The 24,235-nt window shown below is 36.7% G+C and overlaps 1 protein-coding gene across 3 annotated transcripts in view; it reads right to left on the bottom strand.

The window, feature by feature from the left end:
* Window positions 1-1,011: 1,011 nt before the first annotated feature.
* edil3a (EGF-like repeats and discoidin I-like domains 3a) overlaps window positions 1,012-24,235 on the bottom strand; it is a 197,681-nt gene continuing 174,457 nt past the window's right edge. For all 3 annotated transcript variants that reach the window (XM_051109149.1, XM_051109147.1, XM_051109150.1), the window contains 2 exons: window positions 18,898-19,053; window positions 1,012-3,232 (listed from right to left, as the gene is read on the bottom strand). In XM_051109149.1, the coding sequence (XP_050965106.1) occupies window positions 3,083-3,232; window positions 18,898-19,053 (306 nt within the window). In that variant the 3' untranslated portion in view covers window positions 1,012-3,082. The remainder of the gene's footprint in view (window positions 3,233-18,897; window positions 19,054-24,235) is intronic.

Here is a 24,235-nt window from a genome sequence, read left to right as displayed (position 1 = left end):
GAGAAACGATCTGTCATTTTCTTAAAAAAAAATAAAAAATTCTTTTAAACCACAAATGCTCATCTTGCACTAGCCCTGCGATGCACATCTATGACTTAACGCATTACGTAATCACGTTGGAAAGGTCCCACGTGGTTAGCTTGTCTGTGTACTCTGGTTCAAAAAGACTCCATCTCATTTTCTCCTCCAACTTCAGAATCGTCCAACTTTATTACCTTTTTTTGGTAAAGGGCGTTTGACTTTCTTTGCACATTCGCTTTGTAAACACTGGGTTGGTACTTTTACCTGTCTAACATGACCTTTCCAATGTGACTATGTAATGTGTGAGGTCGAGCTAGTGAAAGACGAGCATTTGTGGTTAAAAAGTATATCTTTTTTTTTTTTTTTTTTTTTTTTAAATGACCATTTGTTTCATTAGATAAGACCCTATTTTCTTGGCTGGGACTGTAGAGCCGTTTGAAGCTGCATTGAAACTGCAGTTTCGACCTTCAACCCTGGAATTTTTTTTTCTCAAAAACCTTAATTTCTTTTCGACTGAAGAAGGAAAGACATGAACATCTTGGATGACATGGGAGTAAGTAAATTATCAGGATTTTTATTCTGGAAGTGAACTAATCCTTTAAAGTCAGAAATCTGACTTTCTTACAATTCTGCATTTTTGAGTTTATATCTCACATTTTGGAACTGCAAGACAAGTCAGAATTGTGAGATAAATCACAAGTACCTTTTTATTTTTTTACTCTTTGGCAGAAAGAACCCCTTTACCTCCTTTACATGAAGTGCCATAAGCAGTATATGAACTGACATCACATTCACAGGCTGTGCGATCCTGAACAAAGAATAGCTTGGGAGGAGAAAAGCAATCAATGCAAGCGAAAAACAAAGGCTGCATACCAAATTATATACTGTAACAAACAACTATCTCTCTCTCTCTCTCTCTCTCTCTCTCTCTTTTTTTTAAACATTAGAGAAGGCATAACACACAAAAAGCCAATAGAGAGAAATCGAAAGCTTTTTCACAGATGTCTTTTTATTTGTCAAACAAAAGAGCTGTCTATATGTTAGCAATGGCTGTCCTCCTTTGTACACTTCGCTTGAAATAATGGTGTATAATTGGTATGTTTTACCATATATCACTTGCTTGACACTGTATGAAAGAAAAAGAAACATGACTTTTTTTTTTGGAACAGCTGACAGCATAAATGCAAAACAAAAAGAGCATGTGGCCCACTGGGTCTCTCTTGACTTTAACTCTTATACATGTTTTCAAACGATCACTATTCACAGCACATGTAATGGAAATGCTGAACTATCAGACCCACCGATATACATATTTTGTTATTTATTTACTTTTTTCAAAAATGTGCCTGTGGACCTCATATTTCGATTTTTTTTTTCATAATACACAGTCACCCTCAAAAGGTCTGTACAAAACTGTTAAATGTGCACACACGTCATTTGAACAGTGTTAGAGAAGAATCTCACAGACACAGGGAAATGTTAGACAAGAATTACTGATATTACTTCCATATATGACGATAATCATGATAAACATGGAAACATGATGCCAACATTTATCTGTTAGTTAAAAAATATGGTACTGTACGTGAGGGTGTTTGATATACACTGAATTTATGTTTTTTTTTTTCGTCACATTCAAGACTGTACAAATAGTGTTAAACCCCCTTCCCCCCGTCTCATGGGTTTTTGTATATATATTACATGTTTGTCATGAGCCCAGAAAATTTCCAGAAAAATAGCAAATAAAATGATGCAGTGATTTCACAACCCAATGGTGCTCACCTTTGAAATGATTAACTAGATTTTGACAATTACCTAACAGCTGTATAAACATCTGTATCTAATCTTCCCATACATGAAAGCTGTTATTTATTGGTGACTTCATTATATGCAAAGGGGAAAGAAAGAATAATCCCACTTAGTGTACTCCATACAATACATTTCCGTATGTTAATATTCCTTCACATTTTCTAACAAGCACATACAAATGTGGGACATTTCAAAGGGACTTTGCATTCCACCAAGTTGTTTTAATTGTATGATTGTAAGTACTAAAAAAAGATGACATCTATCCTGAGGTTTTTACAATCAAGAAAAACAAAAATACAGTAGTACAGGTGATAGGTAAACAGCCTGAAAAACTGAGACATCTGGAGGTTAAACAAACAATATTGTATACATTAAAAAAACTTCTAAAGAATTAATCTCCAAGGATATTATTTTCTTACAAATTTCTCCTGTCGTTGTTACAGACTGCCTACGTAAGAACCTGTAAGTGAATGAACCTTTACCTTCATAACTTTCCAACAGTTGTCTGTGTGTGAAATTAATTAAGACTGGTCTGTAATAGGTGCTTCCAGTACTGCAGTGTTGCTTTTATTATTATGGGATGTCACTACGTTATGGGGCATGTAACAGTGTCTTTAGAAAAAGTACAGCAAAACAGATCATAAAAATTTGAAATGATTGATAAAAATGATCTACGAAATGCTTTAATTTGAACTTATACATCTTGTTGTCTTATACTTCTATTCATTTTTGCATCATGCAGTTATTTTGCGTTTTACATATAATACAATACCATCATATTTTTTGTCTACACAACGATGTCAGTGTCGGTTGTGATATAACTTCAGTCAGGCCTGCTGTTAAAATGAAAGTAGAAAGATATTTTACATAATAATGTTAGTCTTTTTCTGTGACGTGTTTGATTATGGCCCAAAAAGCATTGCATGTCATTTTTTGTTCTGGTTTAAAGTGACACTGTACAGTGGCTATTCTTCCACTGCGTAAACCACAGTGAAATAACCCCTATCCTCCATTTAGCTAAAAAAAAAAAAAAAAAAAAAAAAAAGGTAAAAAGAAATAATTCAACAAATGGCGTAGACCATAAAAAGGACAAACAAGCAGGGCATGAGAGATGACTAAACTAGGCTTTTAGGAAAAAACCTAAAACAAAACTGGAAAATTCAGTTGAAAACAATTTTAATTTTACATGTTTAAGCACAGTTTATATTGAATATGGACCAAAGTGTAGCAAAGGGAAAACGAATAGGGGTCTTCACTCTTCCTCCGTGCATCCCAGTAACTCTGCGCGCAAAGTGATTCTTCCGTACCACGACCAAGGAAGAATTCGGATGAATCTGGCATAGATGGGAGGATCTATCACGTTCTTTCTGTGGGTGTCATTATCAAAATTGCCTTGAAAGACCTGTTGGAAAGAAAACAAAAAATTCCTAAATTATGAACTGATTCATTTTACTTCTCAACAAAATCTAGCACAACTATTTTTCAGGTGCACTAAATGAAGCATCTTGGAATATTTGATAATAAAAAGCTACTATATAATATTTGTTTATTTGATACATAAAACATTAGTATTAAGCTTCGATTTTTGTCAGAAAAAATATTTCCACATTTGAAATCACATTTTATTTCGTAAGTACACATTCAGTTGATCAAAAGTGACAGCAAGGACATTTATAATGCTACAAAAAAAATAATTTTTAAATAAATGCTGTTCTTTTAAACTGTGAAAAAAAAAAAATTTCCATAAAAAAGCAGCAAAACTGTTTTCAACCTTGAATAATAAGAAACATTTCTTGAGCACCAAATCATCATATTAGAATGATTTCTGAAGGATCATGTGTCACTGAACACTGGAACTCTGCTTCAAGGAACCAAAGGCTTGAGAGGGATATCATGCACACCGCCCCCTGCCCGCTTTGCCATCCCTCTTCCCTGACACCTCTTCTCTGGGCACCCCCCTGGACTCCCAGGGCAGGACCCCAACCCGTGCACAAGCCAAACGCGGACCTCCCACACTTAAACATAGGTTACTGGTTACTCTACAGAGAACCAGGCCACTGGTCACGCCGGGAGAGTTTTACCACTGGTCACCCCGTATTGACTTTCTGCAACCCAGGCTCATTGGAAATACATGCCTCTATATACATTTCTGCAACACCGTAATTACGTACCTTACTGCATGTTTTGCGGCAGTTTCAAAGTGAAATGTCCAGAGAATGGCACTAAAACACACATTCAGTACTTGACTGTGGCATGTTTTTATTATGCTGCTTGAGGTAGGCATTGGGGCTGTTCAGAATTCAAATATCCGGGGAGTGTTGCTAAAGGTTAATGCTCTATTGTGTTGGAAATATCCCCTACAACAAACTCAACCCTAAACCTACCCAATAGTGTTAACAAATGCAAAAGTGACATAAAAAAGCATTTATTGATGCAGACATGCTATTTTAACTTCCTTACGCATATTTGAACTGTTTTGTCAAACCATAGTTCCATGGGGTTTGTACCGGAGCTCTTCATCACCCAAGTGCAACGCCGTATCACGTGAGCTACTGAGCAAACCTACTGAATTAGAAAACTCATGCATGTGAAGCTGTATATATGACAACAACATTCAAAAGTATCATTTCTTAAATCGCGCAGCATGTTAAAATAGTTTTTAAGCCATAATATAATATTCTGTAAGTAACTGTACAAAAATTAGGCTTTATTAGTCAAAACTCTCTATCTGTAAATCAATCTTTGTGTGAAAAGGAATAAAAGCTGTCTGAGCCGGGGTATACTGGGCAGGACGCTTGGTCCCTGGGTATGGCTACTAAGCAAACCTACAGAATTAGAAAACTCATGCATATGAAGCTGTATATGTGACAACAAAGTTCAAAAGTATCAGTTTTCAAATCGAGCAGGGTGTAAAATTGTTTCGAAGCCATAATATAATATTCTGCAAGTAACTGTGCGAAAATTAGACTTTATTAATCAAAACTCTGTGTGTAAATCATACTTTGTGTGAAAAGGAATATAAGTTGTCAGAGTTTTACTGCCTCTATTGTTCATTTTAACTGGAAACTTCAGTGATTCAAACACATAGGTACGCCTTCAGTTTTGCAGAAATGTATCTAGAGGCATGTATTTCCAATGAGCCTGTGTTGACTTTCTGGCTTTGGTTTTGGCCACCTCGTCTCGGACTTCCAGGGTTACCAGGGGGGCTCTGCCGCCAAGCTCTGCCTGTCTCGACCTCTCTCTATTTCAGCGGCCGCCTCTCCTGTGTGGGCCCCAGTCTGGTTCGAGGCTCCAGGGCCTCTTCGGCGAGAGGTGTAGCCAGGAGCCCTCACCCTTTTTGGACTGGCTTAGCAGGGCAGAGACCCTGGAGGAATTTCAGCTCAAAAAAAAAAATGTCAAAGTGCCAGGGTATCGGTAGGGCCAGTGGCATAACTTTGTTTTAAAAAGTGGGTGGGATACAAGTATGTGTTTGGAGGGGGGGGTGCGGTTAATGTATTGACATAGAACTCATTTTTAACATAATAGTTTTATTCTTACATGTACTACAATAATATTATTAGCCTCAGGATAATTAATGTCAGTGAATAAATACATAGATATACACATTAATTATTTGTATTCCCAGATAGTCTAGTGTTGGAATTTTCATCAGGCAAGCTAGAGGTTTTGGGTTCTAATCTGCTTTCGCATAATTTTTCCCCCTTATTAAAATCACATATTTTCATCCGTGATCCTATATCAAGACGAGCGACACATTTGTATGTATTTTGTTTTGTGGTTTGTCGCGATAGATTTGAAGCGCTCGCGTGTGAACACTGAGCACGAGCCGCATTGAGAATGTTCCGTCAGTAAGAACATTGCAATAAATGTTCGGCATAAATTTAGAAACAACAGATTTCAGCGCCAGATTGCATCTTACTTAACAAAAACAAATATTTCATCAGCATTATTACGTTCGCGCACAAGATGTTCAATAACGTGGTGGGGACAATATCGACCCTGGCAAAAAGCGGTAGGGACATGTCCCACCCGAAGCCACCCGTCCCACTTGTAAAGTACGCCTATGGGTAGGGCGTCTAGTCCCTGGGCACGACTTTGGAGGGCGATTAGGCGAGGGTGTTTTTACGGTGTAATGGCTGCCGAAAATTCAGCTTTGATAGAAATTCATTACATTTGAAAATAAATTAAAATCGAAAACAGATATTTAAAATTATAAGAATATTGTTTTAATGTTTTACTGCATTTTTGATTACATAAACAGCCTTGGTGAGCATAAGAGACATTCCAAAAACATTTTTAAAAATCTTTGGCTTCTCTGGCTTGAGAATTTAAAAATCAAAAACTGGTAATTGAGACTCAAATTCTGTTCAGTTTAGGATGGGTGTTACAGAAGCAAATAGCAATACATAAAATCATTACTTTTACCATATAGAAAGAAATCTGTGTGAGATGGGGTATAGTATGTGTACTGACCACATCTGATCCACAGTTTGCCCTTAATCTGATTTATATTATGTAGGATGTAATCATGAACACTCACTGGCAACCAAATTGGAGCTACTGAAAGTTTTAAACTGTTTAGTTTTGGCTCACATGCCGCCAATTTAAATTTCAAAAGAACTACAGGCTAATTTACTGTAAACAGTCTGCTTATTTAATTTGCTTTTGATGAAATCAGCTTGACTTTGTATTTCCTACAGCAGACGTATACAGACACATTGCCCTATCAATCACATAGTGCGTATTTACAATACAGAGTGAGAGAAAGGAAGTACAGTTCATGATTTATGAATAACCCTTGAGTGCGCTGCTGAACTAATGCTGAAGGCAAACAGAGCTCAAGTATGTTCAGTGTAAAGAGTTCAGAGACAGGGAAAAAAATCAGCAAGCAACAAAGAGATTGGCTGGGAACTAAGTCTTCAAGTGGGCTTCAAAGACAAATTTTGCTGAGCTCTCCGAGCTCTGACAGCACATATTCATCAGCAGAGAGTAAACAATAAGAGCACAGAGATCCTGTGTGTCTAATTGTTGATGTCACAAGTATTACATAAATGTGTGACATATTCCCTCCCTCGCTCTCTTTTGCACCATGGAACCAATCTTGTGTTTTGCAGCTTGACTCCCTCCAATGTACTCTGAGGCAAAGCGGGGGAAATGTCATAAAAAATTGATTAGGCAAAAGGGCAGCTCAAAACAAGAACTCATTCGCTGAACTTTTCATCTGATGCCCTGCACAGGAAAGTCTTTCAATGCCAAGTATTTCCTGCCAGGCTTTTATGATGATAAGGTCTGCATACTTTGACTGTGAGCGTCGATAGATAGCACAGTGGGAAATACGTATAAGGATTTATTACACTGTAAAAAATAAAAAAAACACAATTTGTTGAGTCAGCTTAAAATAATTTGTTACCCTGCTGCCTCAAAATTTGAAGATCAGTCAACTAAAATGAGTTTACTCAACTTGAAATGTTAAGTTGTACCAAGTAACAACTTAGATATTTGTGTTTGCTAAATAAAAAATAAATTTTTCAGTAGCGTGAGGGTAGTTTTTTAGTCTTTTCTGTGAGAGAGTAGTAAGGTCCCTATCATGTACCCACCAGAATGTGGCGCTAGGCAGAACGCAAGTGTTTATTGCTAGTTTCAGCCAACGCAGTTATCATTTTCACAATGTTTAACTAGCAAATGCATGTGCGCCCATTTGTGCACCCATGGGCTTGGTGTTCAGGCGCATTGTTGGCGTGTTGCCATTTTGAGGCAACTGAAATAGACTGCGCCATTGACCAACTGAAATCTGGTCAATGGCGCAATATTTTTTTTTTGTTATTTAAAGAGCGCATTAGTAATATGCGCCTATAGACAGGTGCACAATGCACATACACTCTGCTTATTACACACACAGTGACACGCATCAGCAAACAAACATGCCACATATTAAAAATGAAAGGATTACAATGTAAAAGATTTTTATTGTGTACATAAATATAAAAATGCCTACATAATGGATAGTCAATTGCTTTCTTATGCAAGATGTTTTTTTGGTTTCACCCTCGCTTTTGAAAACGATCATGTTCAGCAAGGAAGGGAGAGGATGGAAAGGGGGTGCACAGTAACTCATTTGATGGGGCTCGGCCTGTGAACGCACCCCCACTGACCGTTTTTCCCGTCCTTAAAATAGAAAAAGTGGATTCGGACATGCCCTAAGTGCACCTGCACTGAGCACTGAGACCATGCACTTAGATCGTTAAAATAGGGCCCTTAATGCAAATATAAATCAAGTGGTTCAGTTCAGAGCTGTTTTTATTTACCAATTAGTCACTGAGAAGTTACCCTATTTTAGATCCTCATTATTTGTGTTTGTAAAAATAAACTGTATCATGTGATGGACAACTTGACTGCTATTTAACTACTTTAAATTATAAATACCTTGAGAAGTTACTCAGTTTCTGTGATACTGTATATAACTTTATTAGGGCTGTAACAGCACACAGAAATCATGGTTCTATTTTAACTCTTTTGAAAAACACAGGCAAGGAAGACGCAAAAATTAGCGATCTCACGTGTAAACAAATTCATATGAAAAATCACGTGATCATAAACAATAAACAGCATATAAATGAAATTTTCCTAATGTTACAGAGTAAAATGTCAGTCCAGGAAGGACTGTGCAAGCTTTGGGGGTGCTGATAGAAGCAAAATGTTGCTTTTTTATGAAATTTATACCTATGTTCAAGTGTTGATAAAAAGAATGCTTGAACCTAGATTAAAACTTTTATTTTTTTAATGTGATTTATTTCATGTTCAAATATTTTAACAACAAAATTCTCTGGGGGCCATCAAATTTTAGTGAAAATGATAAGAAATGCTGGTGGTGGCTGGCAACTTTTTTTTTTTTTCAAAAATGCTGGCAGGAAATTGTCTCAATGCTGACATCAAAAAAAAAAAACATACTCCACTTTATGGTGCTGTTGGAAATGAGGAAAGGGATTTGAAATGCTTCCACTTTTGAATGCAAATTATTTGAGTAAAATGGAAATACTGGCATGACTTTTTGACATTTATGTACAAGGATGTAACTGTAGGATATAAATTATACACTGAGGGAAAGATGTTTCAAATACATTAAATAGCACATGGATCGGACACACAATTGTGTGTGGTCAAAACAATTCTGTATTTGTTTGAGGCACATACGTGCCAGAAAATGTTTGGTTTGAAATGTGTTCCATTACATCCCTAAACTGTAAGGATTGAACTTGTAACTCTGAAACTGACTGGTAACAAGTCACAGTAAAGTGCCCATCATACAAATATTACCAACATAGGCTCATTAGAAATAAGTGCATCAATATACATTTTTGCAAAACTGAAAAAATATACCTATATGTACAAATCACTGCAGTTTCCAGCTGAAATGAACACTGGAGGCAGTAAAAGTCCAACAACTTTTATTCCTTTTCACACAAAGCATGATTTACACACAGAGTTTTGATTAATAAAGCCTAATTTTCACATAATTGCTTGCAGAATATTAAATTATGGCTTCAAAACAATTTTAACATCCTGCACGATTTGAAAACGGATACTTTTAAACATTGTTGTCACATATACAGCTTCATATGCATGAGTTTTCTAATTCAGTAATAAAAACTTAGCAATAGTTGTCTGTATATTGTAATAAAACTGTGCCACGGTCACGTATTGACTGTGTGTTTTAGCGCCACTCCGGACATTTCACTTTTAAACTGCTGCGAAACATGCAGTAAGGTATTGCAGAAATGAATATTACACATTCATATCAATAATTATAACGATGTATAAGCTTTTGAATTCAAAGCTAATGTAAACTGTAACCAAAACATTGTAATGTTAAGTTGTACCTTCTTATGTAAGTCACAATGAAATGAGAGTAGTTGTTCTATTTTATGATGGGCATCCAAGTGTAATAGCTTATTGAAAATCTAGAATAACATCATGATTTTTCAATTTAATTATGACAGTTTGAGCTGAAGTTCTCTGAAATTAAAATGAACACGACTCATCAGGTAAGGTTAATTACTTGAGCAACAGATATTGTTGCTGTTGGACTGGTTAAAGCTAAATAAAACAGCCTCACAGAGGTGTAATGTAGTGCACATCTCTTTTATGGTACTTATCCATTTCAGTCTTTCACGCAACAGTAAACACTAAAATTCCGGTGAACGCTTTCGCTTTCTGTGACCGTAACCAAATGAGACATCTCACTCTTCTGATGAACCCTCGGAAGGAATGATGGAAACAAGTCACTCTCAATTACCTTCTCTCCCTGCGCACCCAAGAACATTTGGAACGATTATGCATAAAAGCTGCAAAGAAAACAAATCCATCTCTAAGACATCCCATAAATCTGCGCCTGGTGTTTACTGCTTAATCTAATCCCTGCACTGCTCCGCTCATCACTGCAAAGCCGTGGAACAGAAAGTTGTCTTTAGAGCACTGAATGAGTGTTATGGCATGCAGAAACAAATGGAGGATTATATAAGTAGGGTGCATCAGGTATAGCAGATATTCTATTTAGAGGTGAGGGCTTTTGGAGTTCGATCACAAGGGGAGGATGCTTTATCACTTCATAGCCTCTTCAAGCTGCAGGACTGCTCAATTCATAAACACGTCCTTTGAAGTGGGCCCTTCATATGGAGCTGAATCAGTGTAAAAATCCCTCGAGTGACACAAAGTGGAAAGGCAATCTCAAGTCCTTTTGCAGCATGGCAAAACAAGTTTGACTGTAGAGAGATCTGGGTATTACATCTAAGCAAGAATTTTGCAACTGATTCCAAATCTGATTGACAGACATGTATATGACAGTTGTCATATACGTCTTGTATGGCATAAGGGTGAGTAAATCTTCTGCTAACATCTAAATCTTTAAACAACCAAGCACCTTTCTACCTTTCAGAAATGATCGCTACTCAAACAGGTCCTTGAGATCTAGCAATCTTGGCCTGCTTTCTGTTTCCACATCTCACATTTATGCTTCTGTTTAGCACATTCAATGTGTGTAAGACGAATGAAAACGTGAAACTTGAAAATGTACTTTTCAAGTTAAAATTATAGAGCAATTTCTTCAGAAATGAAAGCAAGTAAAAGTACAAGTAGTCAGTTCAAAGTAAAAAAAGGTGCTAAAATCTTATTTTTGGTGCCTGTGCTTAAAATTAAATTATTATAATCTTACTTCGAGTGATGGTTAGTGTGGAGTACTACTGTGAGGTTAACCTTGCCTGCTTTAATTGTTTGAAAATGAATAACATTTAAAAACATGCATTATAAAAGTTTACATACACCATGCAGAATCTGCAAAATGTTCATTGTTTTACCAAAATAAGAGGGATGATACAAAATGCATGTTATTTTTTTATTTAGTACTGACCTGAATAATATGTTTCACATAAAAGACACTTACATATAGTCCACACAAGAAAACAATAGCCAGATTTAAAAAAAATTACCCTGTTCAAAAGTTTACATACACTTGATTCTTAATACTGTGTTGTTACCTGAATGATCCACAGCTGTGTTTTTGTTTTGTGATGGTTGTTCATGAGTCCCTTGTTTGTTCTAAACATTTAAACTGCCTGCTGTTCTTCAGAAAAATCCTTCAGGTTTCACAAATTCTTTGGTTTTTCAGCATTTTTGTGTATTTGAACAATTTCCAACAATGACTGTATGATTTTGAGATCCATCTTTTCACACTGAGGACAACTGAGGGACTCATAAGCAACTATTACAGAATGTTCAAACACTCACTGATGCTTCAGAAGGAAACACAATGCATTAAGAGCTGATAGGTAAAAACTTTTTGAATTTGAAAACAACAACAACAACAAAAAAAATGTACACATCATTCTATTCAAAAGTTTACACCCCTGGCTCTTAATGCATGGTTTTTCCTTCTGGAGCATCAGTGAGCGTTTGAATCTTCTGTAATAGTTGATGATGACAGATATGATGACAGTTATTGTTGAAAAGGGTTCAGTTTCGGTGGTCAGTTTAACTGTTTAGGACAAAAAGGGGCTCAAAAAAAAAAAAAAACAAACAAAAAAAAAACAGCTGTTTTAGGTAACAACACAATATTAAGAAGTGTATGTAAACTTTTGTTTACAAAAAAAATCTCTTGTGGACTATATGTAAACGTCTTTTATGTGAAATATCTTATTCAGGTCAGTGCTAAATAAAAAAATAACATGCATGTTTTATGATCCCTCTTATTTTGATAAAATAATTAACATTTCGCAGATTCTGCAAGGTGCATGTCAATTTTTGACCTGAACTGTATATCAGTAAACGTTTATTTATAATCAACATTGCCTGCACAATGACAGAAATGGAGTTTAAAATCACAGCCAGAACACCCACTATGAAACTGAGTACCTATTAAGTATAACAACATCTTTTATATCTTTCTAAAGGTATAATATTGCTTTATCTTATGTGCCAGCTGGCATTATCCCTCTCGTTTGCTTGCCTAAGCCAAATTCATATTATGCACTGTTACAGCCTCATCTGTAGAGCACTAGCTCGCTCAATTTAATGTTATTAACTAATGATGGAGATATTGCGTGAGCGCTCGCCCTTTCCTGACACTGTCTGGTCTGTCTATAAAAGTAAGCGTTTAAGAAGTGGCAGGCCACATGATTTACCCAGGAGGCTGACATCCCACACCCTGACAAGGACCAAATGAGGACACAATCGCTTTTAATACACCATTCCTTTTCATTTTCTCCCTCTTAAATCAGTCTACTTCCTTTCTTTAACTCATCTATATAAGTAACAGAGGAGCTGAACAGCGTGTGCTGTGCAGAGCAAACAAATCTTGAACAATATATCAGATGTGAGGGCTCCACGGGTACAGTTGTCCTATTTCTCCCGAGCTCTGATAAAACGGAGAAGATCTGGTGTGACTCAGCAGGAAAGCAATCCTATAAGGACCTGATCCGAGTTTCTGTCATTACTCAGAGGTGTGCCAACTTATCAAAGCTACTCATTACCTCTTGCTGATGCAAGCTTCAGGTGGCAGTTTTGAAATTACGGTTGTGTAATTTATAGAGCTGTCAATCAATCTTATTCATTTTTCATAACATGAACACATTTAGTACACATGAAAATTTGGTATCATTTGACTTGGTATGCCGTTCCACGAGACCAATCTTATTGTAACTGGTTAGAAGGTATAAGCAGAAATGTCAGTTTTTTAATATCTTTTGACCAGTATGCGGCGCTGTGCCGAAACTATTCATGTGCCCTCATGTCATGCTTGTTATAGCACATACCAAGTTTGGTCAGAATCCGCAAAAGCGTTGCAGAGACATAGCTTCATGTCCATTTTTTCACAAACCATCATATTTGTTAACATGCTTTATAAAAACTGTTTGGTATATTAAAAAGCTTTTGATAACTTTTTGCCACAATGCTCTGAAGATGATCTGAGCCAAATTTGGTGAACATTGGACAAACTGTCACAAGTTTGAAAAAGTAATTTTTTTGGGAAATTCAAAATTGTGAAAAATCTTGACCATAGAAATTAAATTTTCAAGGAATCAGAGGAAAAAAAGAATTTAGCTTTTCAAAAGTTCAAAAGTTATTAGAAAAAACATGAGTGCAAATTTGGCCTATTGGTGGCGCTACAGACTTTGCCTTAGAGAATCCAAATTAGCTTGTTAATGATGACACTATCCCCTATCAGTGTGTGAAATTTCATAACTTTTTCCACAAGCAATTCTATAAGATTCACAACAATACGTTAAAGCGTTTGAAAAATACAGCATTTTACTACAAAATTCAAAATGATGCACGGTCAAAATGGCTGACATAAGAAAATTTTGTATTGTTTGATTCGGTATGCCACTCAAAAAAAAAAAAAAGTCACATTTTTATATATTTTGACCAGTAGGTGGCACTGTGCCAAAACAAATCATGTGCCCTCAGGTCATGCTTGGTATAACACATACCAAGTTTGGTCTGAATCCGCTAAAGGGGTGCAAAGATATAGTCTCATGTCCATTTTTGTCTGAATTTCATCAAATTCATTAACATGCTTTACAAAAATGGTTTGATATATCAAAAAGCTTTTGATCACTTTGGGTCAGCATTGTCTAAAGATGATCTGAGCCAATTTTGATGAAAATCTGACAAATTCGGCAAAATTAAAAATTGCACAAATCTTAACGTGTAGAAATTTATGACCCAAGGAATCTAGACCTTATGGTTCAAAGTAATTAGCAGAAATATGAGTGCAAATTTGGCCTATTGCTAGAGAGTTAAATAGGTAATAGTGCTAAACACATTTAATTAAACAAACCTGTTAATTTTATTATGATGATATACAGTAAAGAGGATGGTAATGCAGACCCTGCAGATTCATATTTGAGCCATTATGCCACAGGACACAGTTCATTTCACTTGTTCTGTGACAATATAGCACATTACTAAACTGGCACCTTTTCTCACACCCATCAAGAGGGTGTTCAGTGATTCTAAAATGATTCTGTGTAAGAAAGGGAATCTCTGTGACTGCTAGTCAATATACTCGGCTAATGCAACCGCTGTTCTAGAGCTCATCTCACCTGAAGACAGTAAATAGTAGGTTGCACTGTATTCAATTTCATCTTCAAGGCCCATCATCCTCAAAACCCTATTGCCAACAACCAGATAAATAGCTCTTTAAGACCACCATTAGATCAGGGCCAAAATCTGAAAGGATAAAAAGAGATATGATACAATCTGATATCGCATTTTCTCCCTTGAGTTAAAAGCAGCTGGGGATATGAGGCGGTGAGATAAGATTTTAGTAGAGCTTGAAAGGTGAATTGCGACCATGGAGTGATAAGAACAAAATAAGTTTAGAAAAGTGACTGAAACATATCAAGTAAAACTGTTGGCCATCATGTACCAAGGAAGAACTGTCTGTACTGTCCATCTACATCGAGTCTTCACAGATATTAATGCAGGTATTTCAGAGAAGCACCTCTAAAATTCAGAATGTGCTCTCTTTAATAATATCCACTGTGCCCTTTGTGGGTCACTAAGCCTCACTTTAACTTCCTGCTCAGTGGCTGGAAATAGAGTTTTACTTTTCCCCTCCAATCTGTTCTGGTCTGTGCCTCCTATTTAACCCATTGGGCAATGTTTCCACAGTATTGATTTCTGCAGTGAGGACATCAAGGGCACCTACTACCAAATGACGCATGGGAACTTGTATCTTTCCTGGTTGTAAGTCATGATTTGACACTGATACAGATTATACAACAGGACATTCTATAACCACATATTACCTTCTGGTCATACCCATCATAGGAATCCAATCACATCTCTTTTCACTTATCATTCAAATGCTGACATGAATCTTCTAAGCCTAAGCATTGCTGCTAATCAACTGCCGTCTTCAAAATATACAATGCAATCAAAACTAACATAGACCACAGAGCTTCACCTTCCTCTTCACGTTCACGTCAAGGGAATGTGGCTTCATGCTTGGACGGGGAAAGGGAATCCACCAGCAGCTAATCTTGGGACGTGATCTTATTTACTGCCATCTAATGTGCTATTGACCCCACTGCACACGAGGGAATAGTTCTATTCACGGGCTAATTAACCCCTTGACGTTGACCTGAGGATAATCAATGATGGGTGTGCATGTCTGTGCCAATCACAGCATCTTCACTGCCAACAGCTTCAGGTGGGCTGATGATTTCTGATAGAAAACAGGTTGTTTGGTTGGAAGATATGGGGTAAGTAAGCATTATGTGAGGGTGTTAGCAAAAAAGACTTGTTTTAAATGTCTCTTGAGGCTAAGCACACTTAGATAAGTTTGGGTTTTGGCCAAAGGCAGAGTGCGATCATGGACCACACATGGGTACACAATACTGCTAAATGTGGTTGTCACTCCTTGAGTGCTTAATAGCATTCTTTACATACAGAGTGGGTTATACTGGGGAGTGACAACCACAGCCGAATCAATTTTCATTAAATCCTCGTAGTGTTTACAGAACCAAGCTGAACAACTAGTTGTTAATGCATTGCTGCCACTCTCTTGTCGACAATGACAGCTTGTCAATTTGTGTCTTTTTTATCGACAAGTGCAGTGCAAGCAAATCACAGGGAAACAGTTACATTCATTTACAAACTTTGACACTGGTCTTTCTCTTGCCACTTTACTCGCTCCTACAGAGTGCTAGATGAATGTGGAATCTGGAAATTAGCATTGCTCTGGTTTCATTGGCAAAAAACCCAACAGGAATTTTCTTCATTAGCTTTTAGATAACTTTGCATGTTTTCTCATGCAGGATAAACAAAAAAGCTTAACCTATTATGCAGAATCCACTTTTAGAAGATGTTTGGACAGAAATGTGTGGAATTGTGTGTACACAGCCATCTTAGAATGATGAAAACACATCCAGTCTTTTTTTTTTTAATCTTCATAAAATCAAACCAGGCTCAAAAAACAAGCACTTTGGAGCCTGTCTGCAAAATGACATCATATTTCGGTAGCCCCGCCCATCACTATTGACTGACGGGCTTGTTTTCATATCCTCAGCCATTTTGTCTTTGTGATAAAACATTCAAGGATGTTAATGTTTCTGCTGTAAACGTTTTGTAAGATCATTTTACATGGAGCATTGTAATCGGTTTAAAAGTCCAATCCACATGCTCCATATAAACACCTCAATCAGAATACAAATGCTCAAACCGAATGAAATTGTAACTGGTTTGAGAGGGGTGGGATAAACCTTTCTATAAACCGAACAAAATTAAAATTCTGCCAACAGATTACTAGTCTACGTCAAGCAGGACAGGTGTTGCACCAAAGTGGGGGGCATTCGCGGGCCGTGCTCTTCTGTCCATATCCTCTCCTCTCCTTGGTAACCGTGACAGATTTCGAAAACGAAAGTGAAACCTGTAAAACTGTGCGTATAAGAAAGCGACTGCACGCTTTCGTGATCGTCAGCAACTGCACATGATCCCAGATTGCACACTTTGATTCACTGTTCAACAACTCTTGGTAAGAAATTGTAAAATTGTTCTATTTAAGTACAGTAAAAATACCGGTCCTCTACTTGCTCATGTTGCTTCTCCTCTCTGTTTATTGCCATATGCAAAACAGAGACGTCTAGGCTCTGCCCCCCTCTGTTGGGTGGGAAGTTGCAGCTTATTTTCATGCAAGGGAACACACCCCTGAAACAGACCTGCCCCAAAAATTACACTTTTCAACACGTTATAATAATCAATCTATATTGTATTTGGAGCTGAATCTTCACAGGCACATTCAGGAGAGCCATAAGATTAATATTACATCTTGTAAAAAGGTACATACAATTGCATACAATTAAATACAATTGCAAGAAATAGTTAACAGTAGGCTTCCACCAACTCTTTCAATCTCTATTTAAAATCTACAAGTTGGAATGTTTGAGTTATAATAGTTTGCAAGATAGTGGTTATAAACATAATGAGGCTGTAAATGCAGACTAGTGAGTTATAGTTTTACCAATTCACCATGATGGCATTTAATGTCTTCACAGTCTGTAGTTAAATTTAGCTACTTGTTAGCAGTTAAAACACATTAAAGTCACACATATCTTTAGTGGGGTATTGCTAATGTATTGTATGTCACGGAATAAAACGTTCAAATGCAGTCATTATTTTGTTTTCTTTGTGCACATTGAGTATTCTTGTTGCTTTATAACATTACGGTTGAACCACTGATGTCACATGGACTATTTCATCAATGTCTAACTACATTTCTGGGCCTTGAACGTGGTAGCTGCGTTGCTGTCTATGCAGGGTAAAAAGCTCTCGGATTTAATCAAAACATCTTAATTTTTATTCCGAAGACGAACAGAGGTCTTACAGGTTTGGAACGACAAGAGGGTGAGTAATTAATGACAGAATTTTCATTTATGGTTGAACTAACACTTTAAATGTGATTTTAAAATGAAATTCTATTGTGATTTGTATACTCTACCTACATTCTAATTACTCTACTCTAACTCTAATATACTCTAATTACAGTATATTGCATGTTTTTAGCAAGTATGTTTAAATAGAGGTTTTGTGAAATGTAGCCTTATATCATATAATTGGAGTTAAGAACTTTGAGAAAACTGAGGAAAAAAAAATCACTGTAGAAGTGAGAAACACTGGGGTGCAAATCAGGTTTTAATCATCTCATTACAATCGTAGGAGGCCATCTCTGCCTTTTCACATTTTTATCCAAAGATCCATGCTGTGCTTGGCTTGCCAAGGTGCTGACCCTGTGCCAGCTAATACTCACCAGCTCTCTTTCCATGGCATGCATCTTTATAGCAGTAGCCAAATGCAAAGATTATCTCAGTATTAAAAATGAACTAAAATTAGAGATGTGACACAGGGCTGTGTAACAAACATCCCAAATATTAAGGTCACAAACAGACATATGTCTACTGATAAAAGCCATGGTTTTAGCTTTTTCATTTAACAACCCCTGATGAAACCTTTTCTTTTTCAAATACTGACAAGTATATTGTGTATGTACATCTTCAAAACTACACAAATAAACCACTTCATTGCTAGGTTCAGAATGGTATCAGAAGCCTCAGAAGACAAGCTCAGGCCAATGGACTCGACGTTGTAACCCACTAGAGGTTTGTAAACAAACATTTCTAGCACATTCTTCACTAAGGCTGGGCAGATTGGACCGTTATCTGGGTGTAGGCAGGCCATAGAGAGAGACACAGACAGAGTCTGCCCAGGTGCCCTGGGACAGTGCTGACAGGACAGGATAGAGGAGAATATACAGCCCTGATTCCAGACAAGGATGTCCTTCTTTTATTGACTTTGGGATGTAAACACGTCCATGGAATCCAGATTTATAAAATCAAGTATTTAGGTTTAGCAAAAAACAATGCAAAGATAATATTTGGTAAAAAAAACAAAACAATTGAAATCAAGGTGATTCAGCTCAACCTTGAGATAAAGGCGCCTTTGGTCAAAAGATAAAAGTACTTTTGGTCTTGCAATAATATGTTTGACGTGATAGCGTGCGAGAAAGAATCTTACCTTGTCTTTCTTCTGTTTTTCATCTTGATATATAAACCATCTCTCGCCGTTATTGCTGTATGCCAGCTTGTAGGAGCCGACAAACTGAACGTGTCCAAAGTCTTTAGCCCCCTGGGTAATAACGCCTGTGATTTTTGTTGGCCGAAGCATGTCAACCTGAAAAACACACAGAGAAAGAGTAAGAGAAAAAGAATGAGAGAGCTCTTCTATCAGTAAGAGATTTTAATGATTACTTGACTCCCCAGATAGCCTGAATCTTCCACTCTTATATTCGGCAATAACTTCTAAAGATACTGTAAATTTGTTTAGTGGATATCATGAATAATTCACAGCAAAGTGGGCAATAAAAAGTAGCCTTTATTTTAGCTCAGCAGAACCGTGATTGCTAGCCACAGCAATATGCGATAATTGCATTTGGTTAATATTTTATGTGGCTGTATTTACTGAGGTTTTTTGGTGCAAAGCTTGAAAAAAACCCTTTTATTTAGATCCTTCAGGACCACTATCAACAAAGATGACTGACACTTAGCATACAATTTGGATTGGCGGTATGATTCTGTTATTGGCAAGAACTCTCTGCACATCCATGCAGCCTAACATGGATAAGAGCAGGCAGAGCAGTGATACCCCCCTTAGGGTAAACAGAACAGAACCAACATAAATGTAGCAGATATCATTAATGTTCTTAATGACAATTTAATGTAACAACATAATCCGGCGTTGGCCAAGTCCTGAGTGTGGATGAAAGGAGGAGCTGGGAATGGAGGAGGGTAATTATCTGTTTCCTGAGAAAAATTTGATTTTTAAGTGAAACGACCTTATAAAAGGAAGTAGTGATAGACGTTGTATTCCTATAGGTGGACATAGATCAGCTGAGAGTCAGCTGATGCAAGCTTGACTGACGTGACCCGCCAGAACTAATGCTACACTTGATTTGTGTTTTATGTAAGCTGGTTTAAAAAGCAACCTAAATATGCCAAATTCCATTTTTAGCTGATGGTATATAATACATCCAAACTAAACTTGTAAGGTTTTCTTTATGCCTCGCTGCTGCAGTCTCAATAAAGTTGGATCGTTTAAGTCACTCTTACTGAATTGTGGTCATAAATGTTTTGAACTACACCACAAAACAAAAAGAGAAGACAGTTCGCTTGTACAGGGAGATATTCAGATAGTGTTGGTTAAGCAATAAAATCATTCTTAAAGACCCATTGCACTTCTAATGCTAGAACAAATACACCAAACAGTCAAAAGCCATAAACTTTCAGTGAAATCCACTGTCTGTTGTCAATAGTGTAGCAAAGTATGAAGCACAGCTAACACAAAAATCACTTTTACACCAAGCAGATTGGTCAATGTGATGAATCTATGTGTGAACTTGAATGGCTGTGAAATCTAAATCGGAACATCTTTAGCCCTCACGTGAAAAAATTCCAGATTGTATGGATTCCTATTGAAATGACTGGATTTCGCACAGGAAAATTTGTAAAACAGAAAATGACTTTATTATGGTCACTCATAAACACTGACTCAGTTCCATTTCAACAAACTAATGCGGGGTTAATTGTAAGACACGTGGTTTAAATATTTCCACACATACTAGCGTAACAAAATTTACGGTATTTACTAGTTGCCAAATCAACACTATATAGAGAAATTTAAAAGCCTTTTGAAGATAACGCTGAATATTTGTTTTACCATAGTAAAAGTACATTTCTGGCTGAAGGAAATTTTTCATCTCAGTTTTTAGTATTCATTTAAAATGAGACAAATCTGCTATTATTTTAACCTCCAATTTGTTATTTATCAGTTTGCTAGATCTAGCAGAAGACAGAAAACCAGGTTTTAAAGTCCAGTTGCGCTGATGGGGAACGTTGTAACACTGCGTTACAATCTGCCCTGCTATTATTAAACTATGCTATTCTATGACATTAGCAATGTAATTTACACTATTTACTTCTAAGGATTTTAATGAGAAACCACAAGAAACAGGTGAACAAAGACTGACCATCGAGGTTTAATGTTCAGAAATTATTACTTCAACACTTGTAAAGCATTTTGGCTTGTTTATGTGTTTCGTGTTCAATGAGAGCTGCTTGTGGAAGGAGGGAAGTGTTTTTCTGAATGTCTGAATGTGTTTCTTCATTTGTGCACATTGTTTTGAACTATACTGTATAGCTGTGTTTCGTGATCAGGGCTGTCCCAAGCATGGTTGCGATGAGTTCATTGTCAAACTCCAAAATTAGATTATTTTTAATTCTTAAAAATGCCATTATTGTATTTGAAAAAGTTAATACTTTTATTTTATTGACAAAATATTTAAGTCTGTCTTGCATATTTTTTCATTAGATCAGATAACATTTTTAACGGTCATATGGTCATGTTACAATGTGCCCCTCACACATTACAATGTGTCCCATCGATGGGGCATGTTGTCACATTTCACTTCCTTTCTTTTGAGGTAAACGACGATAAACGTATACACTGTGATTATGAAACAAAGTGACATGTTTGTACTAGACTGTGAAATTAATGTGGTTAAAAAGTGAACCTCAGGTGGATTTAAACAAACTGAGAAATTCAAAAAGTGTTAGGTTGTGCCCTGCGCTCCCCTATACATTTCTCTAAAGGCTGGAATACACGACACGTCTTTTAAAATCTGAACACATTTTTAAAACACTAGGCATTACCAACTTTGTAATAATCACTGGTAAAACTGGTAAACATACACTAAACAACTGAGGATCATACACTACCAGACTTTAAAGTTGTTTTTATCAAAACAAACTCACACAGAAACATGTGCCTTATTCTTAGGATAAAAACAATTTGTGTTCTAAAATCAGCTGAAAATATAAAACATATCCTCCGACTAGATGGAATCAGAGTCAGAAGCTAAAAAACGGTCTGTGATCATTATACACTACGCAATTTTCTGTGAAATCTCTCAAATCTAATCTGCAGACTGGCTCTGACTTTCTGCAACTAGCACTGACTTATCCAAACTGTAAATCAGGGCAAAAATCGTGTAGTTTATTACAGCCTTAAAAAATGTTTACATGGAATAGCGTCATACCAGAACACGAAACCAGAAGAAGCAAGGCAAAGTGATAATGAAAAGGACATGCTCCATAAGATGATATGATAGAAGAAGTTAAAAATAAATAAATAAAAATTGGGGGAACCATGACACAAGCTCCCTTTGCGCTTAGGAGTCTGCAAATACTGTGAAAGAACTTGTTTTCTCAATGGAATTAACACTGCTTTCAACAGTGCAATAATAAAGCACTATGGTGTGTTTCATATTTATTGAATGCGTATCTTATTTACACTGGCAGTCTGTATTGCCCCCTTTGTATGTAGGTTGCGGTTATTGTATCTCTATAACACTGCCTTACTATTACATTTACTGTTGCATGGCTCATGCTAAGCTTCTCCACCAAGGTCACTTGAGAAACTGTTTCCTTTATTACTCTATAACAGAAACAACAATAAACCTTTACTTGACTTTTCTTTAATTACACTTAGTCAACACACATATCTATGGGAATAAGACCTGCTTTTAAGTATAGATTCATACCATGTTCCCTTAATGCTAAAGAGCAGAAATAATTTCATCTAGACTCATAAAAATGTTACTCACGTTTGCATATTATAACATATGTGACATTTCCAAGGTAATTGCAATGATAACATGTAGGAGAGCGAGTGGCCTGGAATGAATGGAAGTGCTTGACACACCTGCATGTCCTTGATTTCACACAGAAGCTTGAACCCAAAGCTAATCTTACTCAGACCAATGAATCAAGCCAGTCTGTCTGAACAAAGGAGGACCTTGACGTTGAGGCAGTAATTGCAGTTACGTGTAAACCTGAGGACACAACGTTTTATCTTCAATGTCAGCGAATGAATTCAGGTGCGTTAGCTTTTGAACCGTTTTAAATCGTAATAAAAAACCCAACACAGGGATTCCCAACAATGCATTGCACTCGCTGATAATGCTGTTTATTTGTGCATGCTGTCTGCATTGTTTTAATGCTCAATTCAATAAAGAAATTATGCAAATCAGGTAATACTGTAAATTGGCCCAAATCACCTAAATCGGTTTTTTAAAATGCCAAAAGCATGCTTGTCTACACCCTGCAAGATGTATGCCTGGCTATAACGCTCTTCTCTATCATTTAGTGAGTCAATTCCACTGTTTCTGTGACTGGTAAACAGTCCAATGTTAATTGCGCCAGCCAAAAAGCACCGACTTTTGCAAGTAAGGCTCAATCTATAAGCCCAATTAACACAGAAAGGTGTGTTTGTGCTGAAAAGAATGACAATAACTAATACAGCAAATAGTGTGTGGTTAAAAGGAGGTTATTGAGTAAATGTGTTTTTGTGCTAAAATACTGTTTACTCCATTCACCACAATGTGTTTAACCTTTACACAGACAGTGGGTTCGAAGTCATTCAGGCAAGACTGACTGAAGATTTGCTTTTGGCAAAGTTTAACAAAAAAAAAAAAAAAAAAAAAAAACATCGGCTGTTATTTATTTAGGGTATTTTTCCTCAGGCGGATCTAGATTTAGGAAACACCTTCCACAGTCCTGATGTATTTTATTGTCCCTTCATTCTATTACAACACCCACAAGCAAATGTATTCATGATCTGGCACATACCAGCTTTGCATAGCCCAGCCGGTGTACATAGAAATACAGCTTTTTGTGAAATGCTGGCACATTAAAGAAATCAAATTATACAAACTTCACATGGTCACACCATTGCGATATTAGGGTCCCTGTGGCTGGACTAAATTAGCTCTATACTGAAAACCCCTTTAATTTGCAATTCCTTGAATTCTCTGACCTACTTTCATGCCTACTGAAAAGTCAGATGAAAAGGTACACATGGGGGTAAAGACATGAGGTATATCTGCTCTACAAGAACATAACATCCAATCAAACAGCCAGCAGTCTGACAAGATGTGCTCAGGCCATAGTAATAAGTTAATTACCTTAATTTAATTTTATTTTATTCTATTTTATAATTTTTTAATTTTATTTTATTTAAAGGGGTCATCGGATGCAAACTTCACTTTTACATGTTGTTTGAACATTAATGTGTGTTGGCAGTGTATGTACAAATCTACCCTGTAATGATAAAAATCCATGCAGTGGTTTTTAATTAATCTGTAAAAAAAACCTTTTTCTCAGATGCCTGTCAGTGTGGCGTCACACCCACAGAGGCCGCTCCCATGATAGTTGATTGACATGAGCATCTTACCTAACATCAGCTGTAACAGTCTGACCTCCATTGTTTCGATGGGATGTATGTTAGACAAGAATATCTC

The sequence above is a fragment of the Labeo rohita genome, chromosome 5, assembly GCF_022985175.1.
Source record: "Labeo rohita strain BAU-BD-2019 chromosome 5, IGBB_LRoh.1.0, whole genome shotgun sequence".
Classification (NCBI taxonomy): Eukaryota; Metazoa; Chordata; class Actinopteri; order Cypriniformes; family Cyprinidae; genus Labeo; species Labeo rohita.
The sequence above is the reverse complement of the archived record's forward strand: the minus strand, read 5'-3'. Positions and strand labels throughout refer to the sequence as shown.